We start from the raw sequence: 27,464 nt of genomic DNA, 5'->3' as shown, positions 1-27,464 counted from the left end.
GACCCCAATTCGAGGTCAAAATTTAATTTTTATAAAATTCTCTAATTCTACCCAAACCCCTAATTTTTGCCATGAATTTTTTTGATTTTTGACTGAAAAGTGATGAAAAACATTGGGTAATCGAAAAAGAAGAGTTTTGGATTGTTTACCAACACTTTGGGGATGAACTTGTGAAGAAAATCGCCTTTAGGTCTTTTTAGTTCGAAAATATGAAAAAAATGGCTGCCGCCCGAGTTGGATTCTATGGTTTTTTTTTTTTTTTTTTTGAAGAAAAAGCGTGGAGCACCAGTGCATCAGAAACTGTTATGACATCAGGTTTTTTTTACAAGTTAAAAACATCCCAAAGCCTACCCGAAACTCACCCGAGCCCTCGAGGCTCCAAATCAAACATGCACGTAAGTCTAAAAATATCGTACGGACTTGCTCGTGCGATCAAATCATGAAAATAACATCTAAAACAATGAATTTAACCTCAAAACTCATAATTTTTCTCAAGAACACTTAAATTTCACTATTTCTCAACCGGACGTCCGAATCACGTCAAATCAACTCCGATTCTCACCAAATTTCACAGATAAGACTTAAATATCATAACAAATCTGTATCGAGCTCCGAAACCAAAATACGGGCCCAATACCAATAGTTTCAAACATTAATTCTTTTCTTTACTTCATTAATAATTCAACAAAATAATTTCTTTTAAAAATTGATTTCTAAGGCTTGGGGCCTCGGAATTAAATTTCGGGCACACGCGCAAGTCCCATATTTACTGCGTACCTTAGGGATCATTGGAACACCGATCCGGATCCATTTACTCAAAATGTTGACCAAAGTCAACTACAACCAAACTTAAATTATAAAAATTATTATTTCTTACATTTTCATATAAAAGCTTTACGGTTTCATGCCCGAACTGCGCACGCAAATCGAGGTATTTAAAATTAGTCTTTTTTATGGCTAATAAACCTAGAACGGAGTCTTAATTCATAAAATGACCCCTTGGGTCATCACAAGTAATAACCAAGGCTTGGAGTTCACTTCACTAAATTTTAGGTGTAACTTTTGTTGAAAGAACCGGTGTTTAAAGAAAAGATGAACATGGATGTCCCTCTCCCCAAAATAATAACTTAGTCCTTTTGACTTATCTTGAAATCAGATTAATATTCCCTCTGGTCCATAACAAGGATCATTTTGCCTTTCTATTTTAGTTCTAAATAAGTATTCATTTACATAATCAAGAAGGAATTAATTTTAATTTTCTAAAATTTGCACTTATTTATATATTCCAATGTATCAAGGTACTAATTAATTAAGGTTAATTTAGTAAATAAATCTTTTTTCTATAAAATTATTTTAACAAACTGAAAGTTACTAATACCACAAGACAAATAATGAAGTTGACTTTTGATAAAAACATGCACTATGCAAAAATGACTAGCCATAACTTATAACTATCACCTATTTAATTTCTTTGCCATGTGCATATCCCCTCCAAATTCCAACAATAAATTGTAGCAAAAACAATATGGAAGCTCAATCTTAATGAGGTAGCACTTTATGAACATTTGCAAATAATAAAAGAGTTTCATAAGGGCTTGTATAACATATCAACCGGAGGAAATGTCTCTTCTCCTAGGAGAACATGGATTCTACCAGTTACTAATCTACCAAATGAAAACACTATAAAACAATGGGGAAAAAGAAACTTAAAATTTTTTCACTTTTTAAGGGTTGTTTGCTTAAGGAAGTCTTGGTGTAATTGGTAAAATTGCTGTCATGTGACCTCCTGGACACGAGTTCAAACCATGGAAATAGCCTTTTGCAGAAATGCAGGGTAAGATTGTGTACAATATACCCCTGTGGTCCAGCATTTCTCCGAATCCCGCGACAACGAGAGCTTAGTACACCGAGCCGCCCTTTTTTTAGGGTGGTTTGCTCTACCAAAGTAGCAAAAAGTATTCCACCTCTCTATTACAGGGTTGATTTCACTGATGGCCACTCAATTATGTTTCAATTTCACTAAAGTCACTTAACTATTTTGTCTCTTAAAAGTAACTAAACTTTCACATTGTCACTTAAAAGTCATTTTGGCTCAAACCCCTACCATAAATATGACATGACATTAAAATTTAATAAGAAAATCCAAAAATAAATATCACATAAGCTTAAATGGATCATACCCACTTTAAATCAATTTCTTCCTTAGAATATAGTAACCCTTTCACGCGTGGGTTCTCAAGCATAGGAGAGGAGACATTCCCCACCATTAGATTGTGTGGCGACGTGAGATAACGTCACGAGAAAGGAAGAGAAGACAGAAGGTTGTACTCAAAATCTATGTCGGGATTGGCCTCTAACCGTGGCAGAGCTTTTACTCCGATCTATAAATGACCTCCACAACTTGCTCGTAGTGCCAGTTCCACTTGTATATGGTATTTGGCTGCAAGAGCATCTGACAAGTTGGAATACTTACCTTCTTGAAACTCCATGGACCAAGATCTGCTTTTAATATATATTCAATACCGATTTACTTTAATAGATTATATGGACGTAGAAAAATAGGCAACCAACTAGTTTCACCCTAGGAAAACACATCCAAATATTTTGCAAAATATCTTTGAGAAAAGGTTTTAGCACTTGTGTATCCTATACATACTCAAGTTTATTTAAAGTATCCAAATCATGTAACGCAGTCGACTTCTTAGGAAAAAAAACATGACAAAGATGAATAAGCGGCTCACGAGGCATAAAGAGAAACATATTATATTTGATCTCTAAAGAGAAACATATTATATTTGATCTCTAAATCCGTACATACTACATAGCAATCCTACATCTAAATTACATAATCAGATAAAAAAGGACAACCCGGTGCACTAAGCTCCCGCTATGAGCGGGGTCTAGGGAAGGGCCGGACTACAAGGGTCTATTGTACACAGCCTTACCCTGCATTTCTGCAAGAACCTGTTTCCACAGCTCGAACCCGTGACCTCCTGATCACATGACAACAACTTTACAAGCTACACCAAGGGCTCCCCTTCAAATTACATAATCAGACCACTCGGATAAATATGAAGTATGATCCATAGTCAAACTAGGAATTTTATCAAGTTTAATTGGATTTGCTTTCCCACCAATCAATCTAGCTGGATTTCCAACAGCAGTAGTTCTTTCAGGAACTTCCATTAACACAACAGAACCAGCTCCAATTTTAGCACCATTTTCAATTCTAACATTTCCAAGAACACAAGTCCCTGCACCTATTAATACACCATCACCAATTTTTGGATGTCTATCACCACACATTTTTCCTGTTCCACCTAATGTTACATTATGCAAAATTGACACATTATTTCCTATTATTGCTGTCTCACCAATTACAACTCCAGTTGCATGATCTAATAATATCCCTCTACCAATTCTTGCTCCAGGATGAATATCCACAGCAAAAACTTCACACACTCTATTTTGTATTACTAAAGCTAAAATCTTTCTCCTTTTAGACCATAATTTATGTGCTATTCTATGAGCTTGACATGCTAAAAAACCTTTAAAATTCAAGAAACAATGTATATAACTAATACAAGCTGGATCTCTTTCTTTTACAGCTATCAAATCAGCATTAACATCAAAAATCAATTCTTGATCCTCTGTGAGCACCCCCATGAAAAGATCATATAGAGTTTCACTAGAAATACTCAAATTGCTCAATTTCATTGAAAGATGGTTAGCTAAAGCACTTTCTATAGAATCATGAGCCAAGATTGAATTTTTATAGTAATTTGACAAAAGGGGTTCTTGCTCAATATCTAACCTTGCCTCTTTTTGCATTTTTAGCCACAAATCATCATCTTTTGCAAAATTGTCCAAAATTGTATGGTTCAAGGTGGTTTTTGGCTGTTTTTCTGAAATGGGTGTTCGAGAAACATGATTTGGGAAATTGGGTGTGCAGTATTTGGCATAGTTGTTGTAGACATGATCATCAATTTTGGGCTCACAAGAATGTAAACAAGCTCTTATGGTGAAAGTGGAGAGTTTATTACAAGAAGAGATTACATTCTTGAAAAGGGGTGGTGGTGATCCGAGGAAATTAGTGGACATTGAAGCAAAGTGTGCGTAGGAAAATATGTGGCGGCGAAGGAGGAGAGAGATACACAGAGAAGGAGAAGATAAAGCAGTGCATATGGCAAAGCCTATGAAGAAAGAATAAAATGAGTTATTTTGTAGTAATGATTATTCTTTTGTCCTATTTCTAAGTTACACCCTTCCACTTTCTAAAATTTGTGCTTTAATACAAGTCATAAATATCTTTTTTATTTTTCACCCTGTGTTCCGTACGGATTCGATGGTTGCGGAGCACCATGACATTTATATAAATTTATCATTGCTCATAAAAATGGTACGGTGACCTATGTTTATATCTGACTATTTTTTAAAAATATTTACAAGTATATATCGAGTTTTTATCGAAGTTTTGGGGGTGTCGGTGACCCCTTGACTTCTCATGTGCGTCCGCCTCTGATTAAGATCCGACTAAATCCAGATCCGCGCCGAAAAGTCCCATATTGAGTAATAAAGCTCTCCCTAATCAAGGCGACTCTATATTCAGGACTCGAACTTGAGACCTCTCGTTTTGTGTTTGATACCTTTCTTGGGCTCGACTAATCTTGATTTGCACTGTGTAACGCTTATTAAAATGAAAAACGATCCCTATCAACTTTTTTTCATATTTAGAGTTCGAACTCGAAACCTCTAATTAAGGGTGAAGGAATCCTATTTATTCCGTCATAACTTTTGGTGGTAGCAATAAACATTTGTATAGCCATAAATTATCTCATAAGGTAAAATGACTTAACCAAAAAAAAAAGGTAAAATGAGTAGTTTAAAATTAATTTTGTTTAAATATATTTAAAAAGTCGTTCTAAACATACTAAAAAGAGAAGTATGCCTCGTAAATTAGAATAAGGAGTAGAAGAATTCAACATGGGAAGTTATAGGAATATTAGTATTGGAAGTGCATTTATTATTCTGGAGATCAAATATGAATTACAAGAATAAGAATATATATACAATTCATTCAACAAAAAGTGCCAAAGTTTAGTAGCAAATTGACATCTACCAATTAAATGCAAATGGAAGTTGATCAAGATTTTTATAGCATCAAAATATTTACAGTTTAGACTAGCATTTAATAAATTTCATTAAAACGAATATACTGGTATATATACTGGTTGAATACTCAAATACAAAAAATGAACTAGCACAATCACTTGCTTTTTGTTGCAGGGGATGAAAGTGACTTAATATTTGTTAATTCTGACATAACGATAACTAATTTAACAATTCAAGAAGAGTTGTCACATATTTTTGCCCAAGATATTTTATTTTTCCAAATAAAAAAATAAATTTTAAAAATTTTAAAGTCATATTTCTTGTCAATACTTTTGTTAATATGCTGATTTATTGGGACCAATCTTTTTGAAAGATTATGAGAAATGTGGACCATAAGACCTTGGAATATAGCATCAGAAATCAACACATACAATCATGAAAGCTAACTCACTTTCTATGATGTTGCTGCTTCTCATAAATTTGAACCTATGGAGGAGAGGAAATGTGAGTACAACTTGCTACTTTAATAGAAATGTTCGTCTCTTTAAACTTTTAAATATATACTGTTAAAACGATACAATATATTGTGTGTGTTTGGTACGAAGACAAATATTTTTCACGGAAAACCTTGTTTGGTTGGTAAGTGAAAAACTTTTTCAGAATTTATCTTTTAGTGTTTGGTTAGAGAGTAATAAAATATTTTTAGGAAAAAATAATTTTTTATGTCACTTTCCTCAACCCACCTTCCCCAAAATTCTCATGTTTCCTATTACCCCTCTCCCTCGGGACCTCCTTCTTCCGGGACTTTATTTTCTTCAACAATTTAATTATTCTTTTCAAAATTCACACAAACTCAAAGGAACTAATATGCTATTTTACTTTTTCACACACTAACAACGTTGAAATTTGAGCTCGATAACAAAAAAAAATATTTTTTTTGTTGAAAAAGTAAGTATCTTTTCCACAACATGAAAGAAATTACTCATTATGTTGAATAAAAGAAAATAGTTTATATACATCATGAAAAGAAAATACCCAATTTGTTGAAACGAAAGAAAATACTTTTCTACATCATGAAAAGAAAGTATTCATTTTGTTAAAATGAAAGAAAATATTTTTTCTATACCGTGAAAAGAAACTACTCTTTTTGTAAAAATGAAAGAAAATATTTTTTTTACATCAGGAAAAGAAAACACTTAGTTTATTGAAAGGAAAGAAAATACTTTTTCTACATCATGAAAAGAAAATATTCGTTATGTTAAAATGAAAGATAATATTTTTTTTACGTCACGAAAAGAAAGTACCTTTTTTTGTTGAAATGAAAGAAAATACTTTTTCTACCTCATAAAAAGAAAATACTTATTTTATTGAAATAAAAGAAAATATTTTTTCTGCATCCTGAAAAAAATATACTCATTTTGTTGAAATAAAAGAAAATTGCTCTATTTACAACATAAAAAGAAAATACTCTTAACAATATTTCTATTTAGGGTGGGTGGTGAGTAAGGTTGGTGTAAGTGGGGTGAGAGTAGGGGTTAGGGTGGTTGGGAGTGGGGTAGGGGTGGTTTGGGGGTGGGATGGATGAGGTGGGTTGATGGGGTTGGTGGGGATGGGAAATAGGGTGGAAAATGTTGAAAAAAAATTTTGGAGAATGTTTTCTTCTTTTGACAAGGAAAACATTTTAACGAGTTCACGAGTAAAATGTTTTCCAAAACATTAAGCAAACCAAATATAGGAAAATTAGAAAACATTGTTCGGAAAATGTTTTCCTTCATATCAAATACACCTATTATCATAATAAAGAGAAATGTAAAAGTGTAACTCGATGCACGAAATCTCGCGTTTATGCAGGGTTCGAAGAAGGGTCACACCCCAAGGGGATTTGATATAAGCAGCCTACTCTGATGGGGTCTAGGAACGGGCCGCACCCCAAGGGGGTATGATGTAGGCAACCTACTCTGATGCAAACTTCAGTGGTTGATTCTATAGCTCGAACCTATAACATATAGATCACACAAAGATAATTTTACTGTTGTTCCCTTCTAGAGAAAGAGAAATGTAAAATCAAAAATGGTAGTCTTTCTAGTTCAAAGAATGGTGCTTCAGTTGATTGTTTCAGATTGTTCAAAATCAATATGGTTTTGGAGTTGACAAGTTTCTTACTCATTGATTCTGCAATGAGATAATTGGAGGAAGAACCAAGTGCTAAGAAAAGTAGATACATAATGCATTTGGAATTTGATTATTTTCAAACTAAAAAGATGGTGTAATCAAAACAGTGAGTAATGTATAGTACAAAATGCCAAAGGCCCCAAAAGTAGCCCTTAAAGAAGCTGAAAAGGTATTTACTACAATGATTGAGTAATTGTGGTGTCCCAACCAATTAGCGCAACTTCGACTAATTTCACCGAGTACCTAGCACAAACATTCGATAATTCTATCTACCAAGACAGATGAGAAAAAAATATAGTTTTTTTGTCTTCCCTAGGATTTGATCGTAAGCCCCTTTGCTCCCCTAACTTCCGTTTTTCAGTGTCAGTGTCGACCCAACAGAGTGCTTTTACCGTTGGTGTTCTTTTCGATCACTATGCATTTCACTGCTCCACCGGAAATTCCCTCTGCCCCTACCGTACTCCAACTTGATAATTTCCACCGCCTATCTAAGGTTGAGCCTTGGAATTTGACGGCGGACTTAAAAAGCCACCTACAATCGTCTTCATACCCTTTTACTAATGTTGCTAAAGCTACACTAAAGATTCGAAGCAGCACATATATGTTTTTTCTTGCCACTTGATGTTGACCTACCATGGGTATACATGTACAAGCAAAGTTTAGGACTTAGACTTTTTTTTATTGGTTAAAAGTAGGGTCCGCCCCTTTATCTTCCTCCCAACTTGAATACCAGGCTTTATCCGGACAAGGCTCAAACCTATAACAAGCGCGTAACTCATATATCATGTGTTGCATCCTTACCGCTGAACCAAAACCTTAGGGACAATGATGCTTTCTAACTAATCTGTAGCTTCAACCATTCGAATAGGTTGCATCGGCTTTGTTTATGTCAAGAGCTTTTAACATATCACACTACACGAGCCTTGTAAAAAAAAGGGTAGCTTGATGCACTAAGCTCCCTCTATGCATGGAGTCCGGAGAAAGGCTGAACCACAAGGGTCTATTGTATGCAGTCTTACCCTGCATTTCTGCAAGAGGCTGTTTCCACGGCTCGAACCCGTGACCTCCTGGTCACACTACACGTGTCTTGTATCCGAGGTAAAACGGTTTCGAAATCAGGGGCAGATGTACCATACACAGTACAAATTCGGCAGAATTCAGTAGTTTTTGACTCTAACATATGAACCATTTCTAGTCTTGTTCACTTGAATGCTAAAACCTGAACCAGTAATTCCTATTCAGTATATGAACCATTTTTCCTACTTCTAGATATGTCTCCCCAGGAACTGTCATCAGCATTCTCAAGCAATAAGCTGCATATAATCAAAGCCAAATTTGGTAACATGTAACAATATACGATGAAACGAGCTTGAATAGGTGCTTGCTAATCCAACAATCCAAATTAATACACAAAAAAAGATATGCATCTACCTACTTTTCCCCAACAAATATTGTGGCATGTACTGGTACAAAATCCAAAACTGGAAATGAACTTGTAAGAGATAAACAGAGTTACAGTGCTACAAGGAGGAGAAGCTATTTTCTCAGAGCTTGACCTCAACATCAACGCCAGCAGGAAGGTCGAGCAGCATTAATTTGTCGATTGTTTGGGCAGTCGGGTAGAGAATGTCAATAAGGCGTTGATGAGTTCTTATTTCAAAATGGAACCGTGCATCTTTGTGCACATGTGGAGATTTCAGGACACAGTAAATTCTCTTTTTGGTAGGCAATGGTACGGGACCAACGGTCTTTGCATTTGTTGTTGTTGCAGCGTCCATAATTTGCTTACACGAGTCTTCTATTAAGGGTACCCAATATGACCTCAATTTGATCCTAATCTTCTGCTTTGGTGCTGCCTGGTAATATGTCTAGATCGTTAGATGATGCCAACAATAGTTAGAGGAAAAAATCCAAGTTTTGATGCCAAAAGCTAGTAAAATTTGATTATGCACAGCCTGCTTAATGTTGAACTAGAACACTCCATCGTAAAGTAATATTTTTTCAGCTTTCCATGGATTCCCACAGATGACTGATAAAGCGAGGGAAGTCCGCCCTTAGCTATGTTGCTCGGACTCTTCAAAAATGTTGCCGCGCCCGGATCCTCCGAACTGCACTACTTTAGGAAGAACCAACACAGACCCGGCGGCATTATGAAGAGTTTGAGCAACATAGGTCCTTGGAATTCATAAACTGAGTGTATTAAAAGGGGAATATCACAATGACCTGTCCAGTTCCATCATAATTCTAATAATTTTTCAGCTTTCCACGGACTTCACAAATGACTCGGCCCATTCAAGGATTGTCAACTGAGGACAGAAATACCACCAGAGCAAACAAGTGAACCAAAAATTGCTTCTATCAAACTATTACACAGGTAGTCTTGATAGAAGTGAAAATTCTAAACAAATAATATTTACTGAATATCATACGTATTATCCAGAAACGAATACGACTCGAAATAGCCTTGAAAGGATTGTCCGCTACTAATATTAATGACCCTGGTTTCTATAATCAAGATTGCAATAGTGAAAGGTCCTAATAGTATTAGATGTAGCTTCCTTCAAGCAAATTAATACAAGCTTCATCAATTCGACAAACTTCTTTCGATCTACTTTTTGCGGCAACAACTAAAGTTTTTAGTGGAAAATAGTCCACGGCTCCACGCATACAATTGCTTAAGGAGTCAGCTAAGAGATTTGGGTGATCAGATCACTGCTAAAGCTCCAGGTTATTTCAGTAAGGGAGGAAGTTACATCATTTCCACATTCACCAACTTGAGGAATCTGACTGCGGAACACTGTAATCTCATTTATCAAAAGTTGCTTGGCTTTTGAGCAGATTATCATATCACTGCACATAGCCCTATAAAAAACTTCCAATTTGATGCAAATGAATCTTAGCCTACTTCACAGGCTAGAAATAGTTAGCCTCACAGTACACGTAGCAGAACAACAGGCACTACCTAGTTTTAAGCGCTCAGCGGCCTAACAAGAAAAGAAGTGCTGGGTGAAAGAAAGTTCTCTACTGTCAAACAAAAACTAGAGATTTGCAACCAGCTGGATGTTTGGGAATTCTTTTTATGACAATAACTTGCTTGATTTAACAAAATCTGTTCGTATTCTCCTAGACTAGATGGTACAGACATTGTACTTCTCTAATTATATAATATGCACAATACAGCTATCCTATTTTATGTCCCATGTTCTCCCCGCACCATGAAGCTAGTTTCTGTCAGCACCGAGCAAATGGATGTTATCATTTCAGATTCATTTTAAAGTCAGTATCCAAAAGCAGAACACCATCAACATAAATCCCATTTAGACCAACATACAACTATATCCTTGTAAAGAAATGGACCTTGGCTCTAACTTAACTCTAAAAGCTAGCTCAAGAGATGAGTATTGGGTACGACCATATAAGGAGACAACATCCCATTTCATCATCAACGTGAGACACTTAACACCCCCTCCGCCAAGGACCGGGCATCTGGAGCGTCAGCGGTAGATGTAGCCTTATGGCTACGGGTTCATCTAAACCCATAACTATCGACACAAAGCATAGATATAAGGTAAAAATCTACAAATATCCTTTTGATAAGGTAAATAATTTGTTTCACAATTGGGGCTAACCCCCTACACAAGCCATATACCAAAAAGAAGAAAACCTACACAAAAGAATAGGTTCTCAAGAAAAGAGGCCGAATCCTCTATATACATATGGGGACCTCATGAGTACACCAAAAAGAAACAAGAAACAAAAGGCTACTTCGCTAATTTTTCAATCTACTAATATCTTAACAAAATTTAGATCTGAGCCCATACTTTTAAAAGTATAACGATTTCAATGTGAAAATCTTAAAAGTAATTTAAATCCTGAATTCGCATATGTGAAGCATGGACAATATGACACAGGAACCCAACATTATGTAAATCAAGAATAGAAACGAGTTTACCTTTGGTCCGATGTAAGGAAATGGACTTGGGCCTAACTCAACAAACAAAAGCTAGCTCAAGAGGTGAGTATTGCACGAGACAATACAAGGAGACAACAAACCATTTTCTACACTAATGTGGGACACTTACCAATCCTATTCCATAATTGTTAACAACTAAAAAGCAGAATACATCTTCCACAAAGGCTGCAGCATAAAATTTAAAAAACACACATACACACACACAGAGGAAAAAGAGGAAAAAAAAAGGTTACCTTATCAGCGTCAACACCAACACTCAGCGTTGAGGCAGCAGGAATATCCTAAAAGAAAGCAAAAATGACGAACACCCAACATCAATAATGCAAAAAGAAAGCACATTTTTTGGTTAAAATAGTTTGGTATACTGATAATTACCCAAATAAAATTACGAACCTCAACATCAGCAGAGACATTCTCGGCATCCAAAACTTCTGGAGAAGCAAAAACCTTTGACGTGGACACTTTTGATTGGTTGAAAATGTGTATTCTGGTTTTAGCGGAATTTGAAGGCAAAGATAGAACAGAGAATTTGGGTTGGGATAAAATGATGGACGAATTACACACTGGGAATAGAGCTGCTGAGAGTGAAGATGATGAAATTGCCATTTGGGTCTTTTACTCGGTGATAAGTAGAGGGAATGGAGCTGCGAGAATTTTGCAATATCCTTTGCAGACTTATCCGAAGAAGAGAAATATGTTTATTTTCCTACTTATTATTTTGCAGAAAAAACAAAGAAGAAGAAAGAATTGGGCCTCAATAAGTTTGCATCCCCATTCCAATTTGCTTCTTCGGCCCAAATTTATGAAGTGCACAAATAGCCTATTTTAGAACCCCCTAAGTTCTTAAAGTTTAGCCGTCTCAGAATCAATTTTAGATTGAAATTTGCGGGTCTAAACTTTTCAAATTTAAACCTAGAGCTCTGCCAAAATTTAAATGAAGTACAAATTCAAACGTGAGGCCTGAACTTAAAACTCGAAGGTCCAAATTTAAACTCTGAATTTTAAATTTGAGACCTTTATGTGATGACCCGCCATGTTATCATGCCACATAGGTGTCATTTGGCATATATTAATGTTATGTGGAAGCTTACATAGGAGGAAGGCTAGCATTTGTGAGAAGATTCTATAGAAGTATGAACATTTCCTTAGGAAGATCCTAGATCCCTATACATTTGCTAGGAAAGTCCTTAGAAGATTCTAGCTATGTAAAAATTTTAGAGAAGAGACTTATTTTTAAATAATAAGAGACTTGTGTAACAATTAATATTTACACACTAGCCCCTAGGAGACTAGTATATAAAGGGGTCATTCATTTGTAATTCACCAAGCAAAACAATCAACTTCTCTCTAATACAAAAGCTTCCTTTGGCAATTTACTACGTTCTAACACTCTCTTAGCGATCTTGAGTGTAGTAAGATTGACTTGTCACAGCAAGAACATGAGCAAGTTGTGCAAGATCGTAAGCAAGTTGTCAAGTGGCGCACATGTACTTAGTTAACGACTAAGGACGTGACAACGTGGTATTAGAGCAAAGGTTGCAACTAAGGGAATGACGAACGATAGAGAAATTAACACTGCCAACACGCAAGCCAACATCATCCAGGATGTTGTTGGCAAGAGAGGCCGTATAAAAAAGAGGAATGCCACCAACAAGATCCAGGAGGTGCCAACCGAGGTTGTGTCAAACGAAGGGCTTACATCCCAAGAACTATTTGCCGCTGTGGTGAGCAAGGATGAAGTGGAGGTCCTGTACGAGGATGTCTCGCTCGACAAAGAGTGGGTGATGAAGATGAACGCAAGGATGGACGTCGTCGAGATCTTTGGCCAAAACTTGGGGAAGATGGAAGGCACTCTTAACGTTCTTGAAGGACACACTCTTGAAGAGATTGAGAGTATCCGAAATAACTTGAAGGGACGTACACAGACCGAGATAGAACTAAGGCAAACCATCACTGCCTTAGAGTGCAGACTTATAGAGGCTTTGAGTACTATCGATGCTATGAAGGCAAATATAGAGTCATTCGAGGAGCATGTCAATGTTGGCGTGACCGGGGGAGTTAGCAATGTTGTAGTGACGAGGGAGGCAAGATCGAGGCTCCCAAACCCCCAGTGTTCAAAGGTGTTTGTGATGCACAAGAAGTGGAAAACTTTCTTTATCACTTAGAGAACTACTTTAGGCACGAAAAAGTGAGGGACGATGAGGCCAAGATCAACACTGTTGTGTTGTACCTCTCATATACTGCCATGCTATGGTGGAGAAGGAATATGGCCGACGTGGATAAAGGTCTATGTACTATTAGCACGTGGGATCAGTTCAAAGCCGAGTTCAAGCGACAGTTCTTTTCAAACAATGTCTTGTACGAGGCAAGGTGCAAGCTCGGGGAGTTGAAGCAAACATGGAGCATACGTGACTATGTCAAGCAGTTCACTACCCTTATGCTTTAAATTACCAACCTCACCAATAATTACTTGTTGTTCCACTTCATGGACGGGTTGCAAAATTGGGCTAAAGAGGAGTTACAATGTCGGCATATCGCGGATATAGACCAAGCCATAGTGGAGGCTGAATCATTAATGAATTTCAGGCATGGCAAGCACGACAAAGGCAAAAGCAAGGAGTTAAAGGTTAGTTATGTCAAAGGTGTGGGAGACCATGGCAAAGTCAAGGAGATACAACAACAATACTCCAAGACTCAAGATTCCAAAAAGTCGAGTGGCTTTAGGGCTACATCGAGAAGAAGGTGCAGGCCGAGAATAAGGGATGCTATATATGCGGAGGGTCGCGCGGCTTCAGGAATTGTCCCGACCTCAAGAGCCTCAGTGTATGGTCCGTGAACGGAAGGAGCAGCCACAAGGAGAGAGTCCGAGAACCACACAGTTGGGTATGATCGGATTATGTGGTGCTATCACGAAGAAAACTATCCAACCTACCGAGAATGGCAATCAGTATGTGGATCTCACCATCAATAACAAGTCTGCTCGTGCAATGGTGGATACTGGAGAAACTCATAATTCCGTGACTGAGGCTGCTGCAAAGAGCCTAGGATTGAAGCCTGCTACAACCAACTCTCGCGTTAAGACCGTGAATGCTGAGTTACAAAATGCTAGTGGGGTAGCTAATAGAGTTGGTGTCAAATTAGGAACTTGAAAAGGTATGACAAACTTTACCGTGACCGCTATGGATATCTTTGACATCATACTGGGGCAAGAGTTCTTATGACATTGTCCTACTTTGATCGACCCCTACCTCTAATGTCTCTTGGTTATGGAGCGAGAAGGATCTTGCATGGTACCTATAATGACTATGCCATACAGACAGATCCAAGCACAACTCTAAGCTATGCAGGTTGTCAAGGGGACCAAGAAAGGGGAGCCAACATTTGTGGCAACCATTGCAAGTCTAGAGTAAGACAAGAGTTTTTGAGAGACACTGCCACCTTGCATAGAGGAGTTGCTTGAGAAAAACAAAGATGTCATGCCCGAGCAGTTGCCTAAGCACTTGCCGCTAGGCAAGAGGTGGATCACAAGATTGAGTTCAAGCCGGAGGCTAAGCCACCCGCATTCGCCCCATATTGTATGGCATCGCCCGAGCTAGAGGAGCTCAGGAAACAATTGAAACAGTTGTTTGATGCTAGTCACATTCACCCATCAAAGGCACCTTTCGGCGCACCAGTATTGTTCCAGAAGAAGAAGGATGGATCGCTGCGGTTGTGCATAGACTACCGAACACTTAATAAGGTCACAATGAAGAATAAGCACCCAAGCCCGTTCATTGTTGACTTGTTTGATAGACTTGGGCAAGCCAAGTACTTTACCTAGGTGGATCTTTACAAGGGCTACTACCACGTTCACATTGCGGAAGGGGATGAGCCAAAGACAACATGTGTGACGAGATATGAAGCCTTTGAGTGGTTGGTGATGCCCTTCGGCTTATGCACTGGCCACATTTTGTACCCTTATGAATGAGATTTTTCATCCCTACCTTGATTAGTTCGTGGTAGTATACCTAGATAACATAGTCATCTACATCAACACCTTGGAAGAACAAATGGAGCACTTAAGGAACGTTTTCCAAGTCTTGCGGGAGAACGAGTTATACATCAAGAGGGAGAAGTGCGAGTTTCCACAATCAAAGGTGCACTTCTTGGGCCATGTCATTACCAATGGAGAGCTACGCATGGACGAGGCTAAGGTACGTGCTATCCAGGAATGGGAGGCACCTATTAAGGTAACTGAGTTGAGATCCTTTCTTGGCCTTGTTAACTACTATCGTCGGTTCATCAGTGGCTATTCAGCAAAGGTCTCACCATTCACTGAGTTGCTAAAGAAGAACAAGCCATGGGCTTGGACGAAGCATTGTCATAAGGAGTTTGAAGGCCTTAAGGCATCTGTCACAGAGGAGCCAGTCTTGGCATTACCTGAGTTTGCCAAGACATTTGAGGTGCACATAGATCTCTGACTTTGCCATTGGGGTGTCCTGATGCAAGATAAGTATCTTATAGTGTTTGAAAGCCGCAAGTTAAATGAGACGGAGCAGAGTTACACGGTGAAAGAGAAGGAGATGACTGCCATTGTGCAATGCCTTCGTACATGGCGACATTATTTGCTCAGGCTGAGGTTCATGGTCAAGACTGACAATGTGGCTACTAGCTACTTTCAGACGCAGAAGAAGCTCACACCAAAACAGGCTTGGTGGCAGGATTTCTTGGCCGAGTTTAATTATGTGTTGGAGTACAAGCCGGGCAAAGGTAACGTTGTAGCCGATGCCTTGAGCCGAAAAGCTGAACTTCCTGCCATCACTTCAGCAAGTTGGGACATTCGTGAGGCTATAAAAGAAGGCATGCAACATGATCCAGCAGTCAAACAACTTATCGAGTTAGCCAACTAGGCAAAACGAGATGTTTTTGGGTAGAAGATGGCCTATTGTTTACCACGGGTTGGTGGGTCTACGTGCCTAAGTTTGGAGACATTAGACGGCGGATCATAAGGGAGAGTCATGACATAATGTGGGCTGGTCATCCAGGCCAACGTCGCATTAGGGCCTTGGTTGAGCCAGTCTACTATTGGCCACACATTATGTGCAGACTTGTCTTGTATGTCAGTAGGGCAAGGTTGAGCAACAACAACCCGGAGGACTTTTGGAGCCACTATCAGCTGCAGAATGTCCATGGGAGAGCATAACTATGGACTTTATCACTTGTCTACCAGTCCAACGGTTATGATACTATTATGGTGGTCCTGGATAGATTTTCCAAATATGCCACCTTCATGCCCACCTCACCAGATTGCACAGCCAATGAAGCCGCCAAGCTATTCTTTAAGAACGTGGTGAAGTATTGGGGCTTACCAAGTCATATTACCAGTGATCGAGACCCTCGCTTCACTGGGAACTTTTGGAGAGAGTTATTCGACATACTTGGCACGGAACTACACTTTTCCACTAGTTTTACCCACAGACAGGTGGACAAACGGAATGGGTCAATGCCTTACTAGAACGCTACTTGAGGCATTATGTAAGCGCGCATCAGAAAGATTGGGAAAGGCTTTTAGACATCGCCCAATTCTCTTATAACTTGTAGCGGGGGGAGTCCACGGGGCGGACACCATTTGAGCTAGCCCCAGGCCAACAGCCACAAACTCCACATTTATTACCAGCCGCGTTCGAGGGAAAGAGTTTGGGGGCTTATCATATGGCCAAAGGATGGGAGCAACAACTTGACACCGCTAAGTCTAAGAAGATGAAGAAGTTTGCGGACCATAAACAGTGTCCCACGGACTATAGAGTTGGGGATATGGTCATGATGAAGTTTAACACAAGACAGTTCAAGGCACTACGGGGCATGCATCAGAATCTGATTCGCAAGTATGAGGGGCCATTTAAGATCGTCGCCAAGGTAGGCAAGATCTCATACAAGCTTGACATACGATCATATCTTAAGATCTACCATGTTTTCCATGCCAGCATGCTTAAGCCATATCATAAAGACAAGGATGATCCGAGTAGGGGCCAATCAAGTCGAGCGCCTATTACTATCACTGCCTCGCACGATCGAAAGATTGAGGCTATCATTGATTACCACGCCAGACAAAAATAAAGGCAAAAAGCCACTGCTATGTTCCTCGTCCATTGGAATGGGCAATCACGGGAGGAGGCCACGTGGGAACGATATGAAGACTTATGGCAATTCAAATATAAGATCCGAGAGTTTATGCAGCAGCATTGCGCCGCGATCGCCGTAACATTAGGTGGGGGAGAGTGTGATGACCCGCCATGTCATCATGCCACATAGGCGTCATTTGACATATATTAATGCCATGTGGAAGCTTACATAGGAGGAAGGCTAGCATTTGTGAGAAGATTCTAGAGAAGTATGGACATTTCCTTAGGAAGATCCTAGATCCCTATAGATTTGCTAGGCAAGTCCTTAGAAGATTCTAGCTATGTAGAAAATTCTAGGAAAGGGACTTACTTGTAAATAATAAGGGACTTGTGTAACAATTAATATTTACATACTAACCCCTAGGAGACTAGTATATAAAGGGGGTCATTCATTTGTAATTCACCAAGCAAAACAATCAATTTCTTTCTAATACAAAAGCTTCTTTTGGCAATTCTACTGCATTCTAACATTCTCTTAGCGATCTTGAGTGTAGTAAGGCTGACTCGGCATAGCAAGAACGTGAGCAAGTTATGCAAGATCGTGAGCAAGTTGTCAAGTGCCGCACGTGTACTTAGTTAACGACTAAGGACGTGTCATTTAGCTTTGAAGTTGAGTTATGCCCAAGCTTAACTTCACACCGGAAGGTCTAAAGAAGAAGAAGAAACATGTTCAATATGAAGTTTTCCAAAAATGACTAAACTTTAAATAGTTTTTAAAAGCAAAATATATTTTTAATAGAAGTGCTACAAACGGCTACCTAGTGTCATTTCTACCATTTGGACAATATTTGAATTGAAGCTGAAAAAAAGTTCTTAAATTTGAAGGTTGAAGTTGAAAAAACTTCGAAATAGTTGAAAACTGTGTTAGGATACGAACTTCAATTGAGAATTTTTTTTTTGTGAAAGTTAAAAATTTATTTCGCCACATTTCACTTGAAATACCCATTTAAACTAATATTTCACTTGAAATTCAATACTTACAAATACTAAAATGGTGATTCATGCTCAAATATGCACCATTACTTCGAGCGTCACAAAATGGACAATGGGTCTCATTTTCAGAGCAGGAGACCAAACATTCTGTCAAACTTAAAATTTTTGTGAAGAGGCGGATCCATGATTAGAAGCATATGGGTTCCTAGTTCCTACATCGACTTCTAGTAAATTTACAATAATAACTGGGTTCATGATGATATAATTTTTTAGATATTTAGTGGACTTCTTAATATATAAAGAGAGTCTGAGCAAAAGCTATTGGGTTCCTGTGAACCCGTATATCCTACTCTCGATCCGCCTTCTTTCCAACCATGAAGAACTATTTTTCTTAAAAAGATTCTCCATTAAAAGGGAAAATACGATTCCCCTATTAGTCCATTTTGAAATAGTTTCAAAATGTTAGAGTAGTGATTATTTCTTAAACAAGATATTTTCGGGAAAATACTTTTCCTTCATACCAAACACACCCTTTAAGTTTGTGAAAATGCTATATCAGTGTTTGCTGGAAATTATTCTATGAGATGTTGTTTATGAGAATGACAAAGGAAGAGAAAAGGTCAACCTCATACACCGAATGAGGTTGGTTTTTAGTATACAATTCAGTTGAATCATGTAATGATATCTCACTGTCCTAAAATTCAGAGAATAAATAGATAGCTAACAAAACATTGACATTCTCTATTATTACGAAGAGATAATGACAAAAGCCTCTTGCTGGAGGGGAAAAAGAATAGTCATGTTGTTAGAAGAGTTAACTTTTCTCAACTGGGACAAATCTTTTTCTTAGCTACACAAAAATGGGATTATAGTTTTACGTCCTTCTATCAACTGGTCTAATCTTACAAAGGAATCCTTTTTTAAAATTTTTACTTTTTGCCTCTCAAAACTAACTCACTGTCAACTCGTATTACTAGCGGCGCCAGAATCGACCATGTTGCTTTTGCTCTTGCATACGCCTGCAACCACCAGATCAACTATGTTAAAGACCATCAAGCAAAAATATACTATAATTTCAATAAGGGGTCAAAAACAAAATAAAGTGAATAAAGAGAAAGGTCCACGGGATTGGAGAATAGAAAAGAAAAGTTTATCATAGCAGAGTGCAGACGCGAATATAGTAGGAGGCACACAGTTTGCAGCTCGAAAGAAGAGAGGTTTGTTGAGTTAGGGCTCAACTATGCTCAATCAAACAAAAATGCCCAGAAATGCTTTGAACAAGAAATATCCACTGTAACTCTAATGCACAGCCTACCCAACGAAATAAATGAGAACCTTTCAAGATAAATTAACTAGAAGCCTAGGAAAACAATGTATGTGCCTTATAGAGATCCAATGCTTCTTGGAGCTCAGTCAATCCACTTCCATTCTTTTCAACAAAGTTTACACACTCTCTCTCTTTTCATTTCTCTTCTTTTTTTGTGGGGGGGGGGGGGGGTTGGGCGGTGGGGGTGGGGAAGGGAGAGGTTAAGACTACCACCTCTCTGGTAAATACTAAATTTGGAAAAATGCATCAACCACTCACCCCTGGGGCAAAAGGGGATTAAAGCAACCTCTAGAAGAGAAAGCAGAAGAAGGCGATAATATAAAAGTCGCAGCCCAAATGGCTACCCAATGTTCAAGGTAAAGTTAGATTAGATCTGTAACCCCCCCCCCCCCCCAAAAAAAATAAAAAAAAAAATAAAGAAGAAACTTGTATTCCTAAAATTTGTTTTTCTACAACAACAACAACAACAACATCCCAGTATAATCCCACCAGTGGGGTCTGGGGAGGGTAGTATGTATGCAGACCTTATCCCTACCCCGAAGGGCAGAGAGGCTGTTTCCAGGAGACCCTCGGCTCAAGAGAGCAACAAAAAGACAATATATTAGTACTATCAATAGAGTCATAATAAATAACATAAAATACATAATATAAAATAACAGAATAACAATATAAGAAATATAGGAAATACGAAAAAGGATGGAGAAAAGGATGTAAGGTGTACTAATATCCAACCGACACAAGCCCTACATCTGTAGTCGATCGGTAGCCTCCTAAGACTAACTCCTAAATGGCTAGTGTTACTCTAGTGCGCTGTAGTAATACTCACAGACTTCCCCCTAACCTACAACCTTAATGCTCGACCTCCACAATTCCCTGTCAAGGGCCATGTCCTCAGAAATCCTAAGTCGTGCTAGGTCCTGCCTAATCACCTCCCCCCAATACTTCTTAGGTCTCCCTCTACCTCTCCTCATGCCCACCACAGCCAGTCGCTCACACCTCCTCACTGGCGCATCAGTGCTCCTCCTCTGAATGTGTCCGAACCATCTGAGTCTTGCTTCCCGCATCTTGTCCTCCATGGGGGCCACGCCCACCTTATCTCGAATAACTTCATTCCTAATCTTGTCCATCCTTGTATGCCCGCACATCCACCTCAGCATCCTCATCTCTGCTACTTTCTCTTCTGTGTGAATTTTTAACCGGCCAACACTCTGTCCCATACAACATAGCAGGCCTAACATTTGTTTCTCTCAAGAGCAGAAAGGGCGGGGGAAGGATACAAAGAGACAAACTTCATGAGTAAAAGTCAAGACAAAAATCAGAAGCATCCTAAGTTCCAGGTGTTGAGGATTTGGAATGCAATTAAATAGCTAGGAAGAACTATAAATACAACAGAGGAAAACTTGACCTTTGGTAATCCTTGGACCGCTCAATGAACTCCTTAGGAATATCACGTCCTTGGTATGAAGCTAATACAGTTCGGATATCAGCTGGCCTGTGTTTAGCAACATCTGCACTCAAAGTTAAGAAGTCATTAACAGTGACCTTGCCATACTCCCAAAGGTGAAGACAAGATTAGGGTACGTTATGCTTATGAATGTGCTTACATTCAAGAAACGGAATAAGATCCAAAAGCACAGTATCCTCCGCTTCTCCTTTCCATGGTTTTATTTCTATGCAATTTTCTGGCTGAAGGCTACTTTCTAGTGCATGTCCACTCACATATATAATTCTTGATGGATCCCGATTCAGCTTGGAAAGATCCTGCCAAAGAAGCACGCGCCAAAAAGGGATTCACAAATTGTACCATTTGCAAGAAGTGGAACAAGGAAGACAGAGGTGCAAAATGAGCTTTTTTTTAAAGGACTAGAAAAAAAAGACATCTTATAGATTTTCACAGAAGCTAAAGAATATCTCAGAGAATGTACATGCACTAGTGAATACACGTGATAGAAACATCTACAATACAAGGATGACAAGGAATGAGAATAATCAACTACTCAGTGCATGGTCTTACTCAGCCAAGCCCTGCGATCAAATTGTAGATGTTTTGAGTGATTCCAACAGGCTAGGGTAAAGAGTCAAACAACCTATTAAGAGGAAGGCCAGCATTTGCACATTATTTTAAAAAAAGAAAGATGCTCTATCTTTTGACAACTAAGCCAAAAGCTCAAGCCTTTCATTTATGCATAATTCAAGAAGTTTACAAGTGGCTAGATTCTTACTGAGTTTCTATTACCACGGTCTATATGTGAATTCATTCACCCCTTGAAATGTTAATGTATCATGTGAAAATACTGCCAAAGGCATAGCTGATTTGGTCCTTGCTCAGCAGGGCATTTTTTGCTGTAACCTCTCAGTGAGATGTAAAATAGGAATCTATCACATTTTACTATGCAAAACTGGCACAGGACAACTTAACTTTACTTCCTGAATCCTGTATTTTGTTTTGTCTCCTTCAGCCTTCCTAAAATATCAACTAGTTGTAACCTGTTTAATCTGCATGCCTCTTGATTCTTTCAAACTTGATCAAGCCTCCCCCAAGTTCCTATAACACCCCCCACTCTCTCTTCAGCGAAAGACAAAAAAACGAGATACTAAATACATAATTGTCCACTTGAGATGATTTACGAAGCAAATGCACAAAAGCAATACATACTTGTCACAAAATTTCAGTTAGTTTACTCATATAGAGATGAAGGACACCGTTTGCTCTTCATTATTCTGTACTCTCAATTTTAATCAAATATCTTAACGCAATGCAACATCAATATTATGCTTCTACTCACTCTCTTTTTCTTAAATCAGTTAAAGGTATTTTCTAATAGAACTGCCATACTAAAACAATGTTAACATATATCAAGGATCAGCTATTAAGTGAACAGAGTGTGACAAATGTAAAAAATCAAAGACTTATAGCCCGTTTGACCAAGCTTCGAAAATCAGCTTATTTTGAGAAGTGTTTTTTTCAAAAGTGCTTTTCTCAAAAGTACTTTTGGTGAGAAGCAGTCTGTGTTTGGCTAATCAGTTTGAAAAGCACTTCTGAGCAGCAATTAGTGTTTGGCCAAGCTTTAAAAAACTGCTTCTAAGTGTATTTTTCTCAAAAGTGCTTCTCAAAAAAGTGCTTTTGGAGAGAAGCTACTTTTTTCTGCTTCTGCTTCTCCTCAAAAGCACTTTTTTCCTTCCAAAAGCTTGGCCAAACACCTCAATTTTTGGCCAAAAGTGCTTTTGGCAAAAAAAAAAAAAAAAGCACTTTTGGCCAAAAAGAAGCTTGGCCAAACAGGCTATTAATCTAGAACATTTAGAGGATGAAGCTAAGAAACCTACTCTGTAATGCTTGCCATCAACATATCTAGTTGCACCTCTTGATAGCCTATAACGGATGCAGTGCTTTGGATCCAATCTTTCGATAACAGGATCAACATACTGCAGAAAACCACAAGCAGAACTTTTGATTGCATAACTGAAACAACACTTAGAACTCACTATGAAGGAAGTGAAAGTTACCATGTTCAGTTGGTCAGAGTATACAACGATCTCAAAATATTGAGCTAAATGTTCCAAAAAAGCATCAACCCCAGGTCTTTTGAATGTTCTCCAGCCTCTGTCACGCTTTTAAAGGACTACGGAAGTCAGTAGTCATGAAGGAAAAGTTAAACGATGGCAAATCTGAATGCTTTGCGGAAAAAAAAGCTATATCAGGAGGAAAACCACAAGGAAACTCTAAACTGAATTGTCAGAGTATCGCACTAATTACTAATAATGATTCATAAAACAAATTAAAGCAAGTCCAAGCCACTAATTCACAATAAAATCAACAAGTTCATGACTTGGATTTCTACCTTCCAATCAGAGTGTATCAATGTCTCGCTAAGATCAAGAACAAGAGTAAAGACATGCTGCTCCAGTGGGTGCAAATCTGGCAGGAGCTGGTCTGATGTTGGTTCACTAAAACCCTAAAACAAAGCAAATAGATCTGAGGTGAATTTGGTGAAGGATGAAGCATAAGAAGAGAGGGATTAAAAACTAAAATTGCCTGTAAAGGACTCAACTCGAACTTGTTCTTCTGTCAGCCGCCTCAGGTCAATGTAAAACTCAACTAGCTTGGCAGGCACTGGAATATCAAAGAAATGAACCAATATAATAGCTTAAAAAGAGACTCTGGGGCGTAAAGTTAATAATTAATAAATAGCAGGGAACACATGTAAATAACATCATACACCACAGCATTAAGAAAACGTATTACAGCATGTGATTCTCCAATAAAACCCAGCAAATTACTAAGCAGTAGAACATGTGTTTTACTTTTCATACTAGCAGTGAGATGTGCAATATACTTAAATCCATGAACTACCCACATCCATGTGCCTTTAAATCACAACCCCCAATAAGTCAATGCACGGATAGAACCATAAATCACTCACACTCTACACTACAAACTGCAGGATAGACATCCACCTGCTCTGCAACAGAAACTTTCATGTGCCGAAAATGAGATTGCATAATCTGAAGCCAATACAGACTTTTGCAGGCCACAATACACTGATCAGGTCATAGAAATGCCATGCAATTTAAAAATAACAAACTAATGCTTGAATTCTATCATTGAAATGGAAATGCATTGCTGAAAACACGAGGATCTCTATAATAATAGTCTCGGTACCTAGCTCGTGTTTCCAGTTTAAAAAAAAAAATTATAGTATGCAATACACATAACAAATACAAAGTGATGTGATAGCATAACTTATAGTTGACATGAATGTGGACAAAAAGCCACGCAAATAAGAAGAACCAACCTCTTCTTGACTAAAAATAAGAGATGTGTAGCATAGACAAGTCAGAATCATCACCAACCTGTCATTGCTGAGGAGTATAACAAAGCTTGAAATTTCTGCACGGAAAAAGGAAAACACAATTAGACTCTCATTTTACTCATGCTCAAATACAACTGCCAAATAATTATATAGGTAAAAGATGAACAAATGCATATAAGACCAAGCCATATACTCTATAAGCTGTTTATTCGTGTAATATGTGATCTCTAGAGTTTGTTGACAAATACTGTCATTTCACTTAGATTCCCTTTCAAATTTTGAGGGCTCCATGATTAGCAATACGTTGCCAAAAATTAGCACAAACAGTAAACATGAATAAAATTGATCAGTTGAAGCTGAGAAGTGCATAGCGCCGAATTTGCAATAAGTAGAGCCAACCTTCACCCACAACCATACCAAGCAAAATATATATGTGTGTGTGAGCGTGCATGCGCATGTGTGTCAAAAAACTTAATTTCAAACAAGCAAAAATTCACCAAAAGCTCACAATAAGCAAAAATAAAGCAGTGCAAGACAAGACTCACATCGGTAGCAGATGCATCATCCCCAACAGTATATTTCGCAGATTCACGCAAAGTCTTGGTCTTATCCTCAATTTCATCCAATGTGTATGCTGCAGATAAAGGATATGCCAAAGATTGTGAATTATATGCACGAGAAGTCGAGAATGAAAAATATTGATGAATCTGTCAGACCAACTAGATTTTTTACCAAGAATCATCCCCTTACCTCTTGTTTCCACAGTCACATAGACAATCTATATAAACATATAGTCCATTTCTAACACTTGACCAAACTCCACCTTGAGCAACATAAACTTACAAAAGAGCAACTACAAATGATCTCATAAAAGAGTTTGGCTTCCCCCAACAAACATGTTAACTAATACCACATGGAAATTTAGCTACAAACTAAGCAGTAATACTTGCTTCACAGCTGAAACTTCGCATGAAGAAAACTAACTGGAGGGTTATAAAGGCATGACTACATTGCTAAGCAAATAAGAGATACAGGGAGATTAGACAATAGCCAGATCCAAAGTTGGAAGGATAAAACCTGGAACATGTTGTTGTGCTTCCAACTAGTTTTATTTGGTATAGCAAAATTTTATGAAATAAGCTATGCTGATACAGATCAGAAAACATGAAATAAGATTTGCTATTCAATGCAAACAATAACTTTCTTTTTCCTGGAGGTCGGCAACTTTCACTGAATTTGCTAACACCACCAAAAGTTAAGATGTAACACTTCAGCAACTATTGCTACATCACTACAAAGAATACTAACAAATCCTTCCACGAAGAGTCAAAATTCACTCTTATGTTATCAGACCACAAAATTGAACATTTCAGAGTTTTCTTTAGAGACAATTTAATTCCGTATCACTTAAAGTATTTTCATTAACATTTCACTATCTCGAAACACACACACAAGCACTCTTTTTGAGCTCTTAGGGGATTTCTTATGTGACTTCTTCACACACAAACTCTCTCTCTCTCTCTCTCTCTCTCTCTCTCTCTCTTTGCTACTTGTGAGGATTTCTTATGTGACTGCTTCACACACAGACACACACTTGGCGAGCTTTTAGAGGATTTCTTATGTGACTGCTACAAGCACACGCAGGCACACACTGGCGAGCTCTTAGAAGATTTCTTATGTGACTGATTCACACATCACAGTATTCACATAAATAAATTTGATCAACCAACCACCTAGACTCCAATCCCAAAGTATTTGAGTCCGCTATAAGAATCCACTGAATCAATTCCATTCTATTCAGCTCACTTCACTTCATTTTCAAATCATGCTTAAATGCATGACAACTCCAATATCAACTTTAAAACGTCTTAAAACCCTAATACAATGAAACAATGCCAATAATATCCCCAAAACTTAAAAATCAAAAAATAAATAACGAATTGGTGGGGTAACCAGCTGTGTACAACACTCCCTGTGACGGCAGCAATAGGGCTATACTTACGAAAACTCCACAGATTCTTCTCAGTTACACACACACATACACTTTGCGAGCTGTTAGAGGATTTCTATGTGACTGCTTCACACATGCACACGCACACACAAAAACGTGTGGGCACACATAAACTTTAGCGAACTCTTAGAGGATTTCTTATGTGACTGCTTCGCGCGTGCACACACACATATATACACTAGATTTCAAGTTGAGAACAACTATAAGAATCCTAAGTATCCATTATCCATTACACTTCATTCAGCACATTTCACTTCATTTCAAAATTCAAATCATGCTCGAATACAGATGCCAATTCATGTATCAACATTAAAGCATCCAAAAAAAACTGATTCAAGGAAATAATACAAATAACAAACCGAAATATTTTTCAAAAAAAAAAACTAACCATAGCTAGCGTAACCAGCAGTGGCAACACCACCAGTGACGGCAGCAATAACGCTATACTTAAGAAAACTCCACCGATTCTTCTCAGTTCCAGAAGCTTCAGGATTAGGAGGAGACTGATTCTGAGGTGGCGGAGGCTGATCTTTGAGGAGTGAAGATGAAGAGATTATTGGTTCCTTTGGAGGTTCTGTAGTTACATTTGAAGAAAATCGGCGATTAGTTCGTGAAATTATCGAGAAAATGCGCGATTTCGATCGAGCTATAGCGGACATTTTTGAGGAATTTAGAGCTCTAGGGTTTAAGCGGAGAGGACGAAGGTTTTACAGAGGAAAGAAGACGAAGATTTAGAGCTATGCCCTTTTTATTTAATAAAGTTATTTGTTTGAACTCTGAGGTTTGAACAAAGTTAAGTTTAGCCCCTTAACCTTTCTGAAAATAATATAATAAACATGCCTTATTTTTTATGAAAAGAAATTGACATCCCAAATATTGAGGAAATAATCTCATAATGATCCGTTACAATTTGAAGAGAAACAAAAAAATTATCGATCTCTTTGAAATTGGTCGTATAACTAAA

The 27,464-nt window shown here is 38.1% G+C and overlaps 3 protein-coding genes across 3 annotated transcripts; all 3 read right to left on the bottom strand.

The window, feature by feature from the left end:
• Window positions 1-2,742: 2,742 nt before the first annotated feature.
• Window positions 2,743-4,219, bottom strand: LOC107803065 (serine acetyltransferase 1, chloroplastic-like). Its single transcript, XM_016626664.2, has one exon. It carries the CDS (start codon window positions 4,099-4,101, stop codon window positions 3,040-3,042), a length of 1,062 nt encoding a protein of 353 aa, XP_016482150.2. The 5' UTR covers window positions 4,102-4,219; the 3' UTR covers window positions 2,743-3,039.
• Window positions 4,220-8,638: 4,419 nt separating this feature from the next.
• LOC107803063 (small ribosomal subunit protein uS10c) lies at window positions 8,639-12,033 on the bottom strand. The gene is made up of 3 exons (XM_016626662.2): window positions 11,651-12,033; window positions 11,491-11,538; window positions 8,639-9,140 (listed from the first exon to the last, which is right to left on the bottom strand). The coding sequence occupies exons 1-3, from the start codon at window positions 11,861-11,863 to the stop codon at window positions 8,829-8,831; spliced, it is 573 nt and encodes a 190-aa protein (XP_016482148.1). The 5' UTR covers window positions 11,864-12,033; the 3' UTR covers window positions 8,639-8,828.
• Window positions 12,034-19,098: 7,065 nt separating this feature from the next.
• On the bottom strand, window positions 19,099-27,242 carry LOC107819893 (mitochondrial import inner membrane translocase subunit TIM50-like). The gene is made up of 10 exons (XM_075256802.1): window positions 26,889-27,242; window positions 25,035-25,123; window positions 24,530-24,566; window positions 23,728-23,789; window positions 23,518-23,631; window positions 23,183-23,287; window positions 23,003-23,101; window positions 21,283-21,439; window positions 21,084-21,186; window positions 19,099-19,370 (listed from the first exon to the last, which is right to left on the bottom strand). Exons 1-10 carry the CDS (start codon window positions 27,157-27,159, stop codon window positions 19,325-19,327), a joined length of 1,083 nt encoding a protein of 360 aa, XP_075112903.1. The 5' UTR covers window positions 27,160-27,242; the 3' UTR covers window positions 19,099-19,324.
• Between the last annotated feature and the right edge of the window lie 222 nt (window positions 27,243-27,464).

Source organism: Nicotiana tabacum, chromosome 1 (genome assembly GCF_000715075.1).
Source record: "Nicotiana tabacum cultivar K326 chromosome 1, ASM71507v2, whole genome shotgun sequence".
Classification (NCBI taxonomy): domain Eukaryota; kingdom Viridiplantae; phylum Streptophyta; class Magnoliopsida; order Solanales; family Solanaceae; genus Nicotiana; species Nicotiana tabacum.
Note: the sequence above shows the minus strand (reverse complement) of the source record. Positions and strands in the feature narration are given on the sequence as shown.

Excerpts from the sequence above, each read along its gene's own strand:
- LOC107819893 (XM_075256802.1), bottom strand. The coding sequence starts at position 27,159 with ATGTCCGCTATAGCTCGATCGAAATCGCGCATTTTCTCGATAATTTCA. Across the intron at positions 25,124-26,888 it reads TGCTGGTTACGCTAGCTATG|CATACACATTGGATGAAATT; the intron begins GTTAGTTTTTTT and ends CTTTATCTGCAG. Across the intron at positions 23,632-23,727 it reads TGACAGAAGAACAAGTTCGA|GGTTTTAGTGAACCAACATC; the intron begins GTTGAGTCCTTT and ends GCTTTGTTTTAG.
- LOC107803065 (XM_016626664.2), bottom strand. The coding sequence starts at position 4,101 with ATGTCCACTAATTTCCTCGGATCACCACCACCCCTTTTCAAGAATGTA.
- LOC107803063 (XM_016626662.2), bottom strand. The coding sequence starts at position 11,863 with ATGGCAATTTCATCATCTTCACTCTCAGCAGCTCTATTCCCAGTGTGT. Across the intron at positions 11,539-11,650 it reads ATGTCTCTGCTGATGTTGAG|GATATTCCTGCTGCCTCAAC; the intron begins GTTCGTAATTTT and ends GCTTTCTTTTAG. Across the intron at positions 9,141-11,490 it reads TTGGTGTTGACGCTGATAAG|GCAGCACCAAAGCAGAAGAT; the intron begins GTAACCTTTTTT and ends ACATATTACCAG.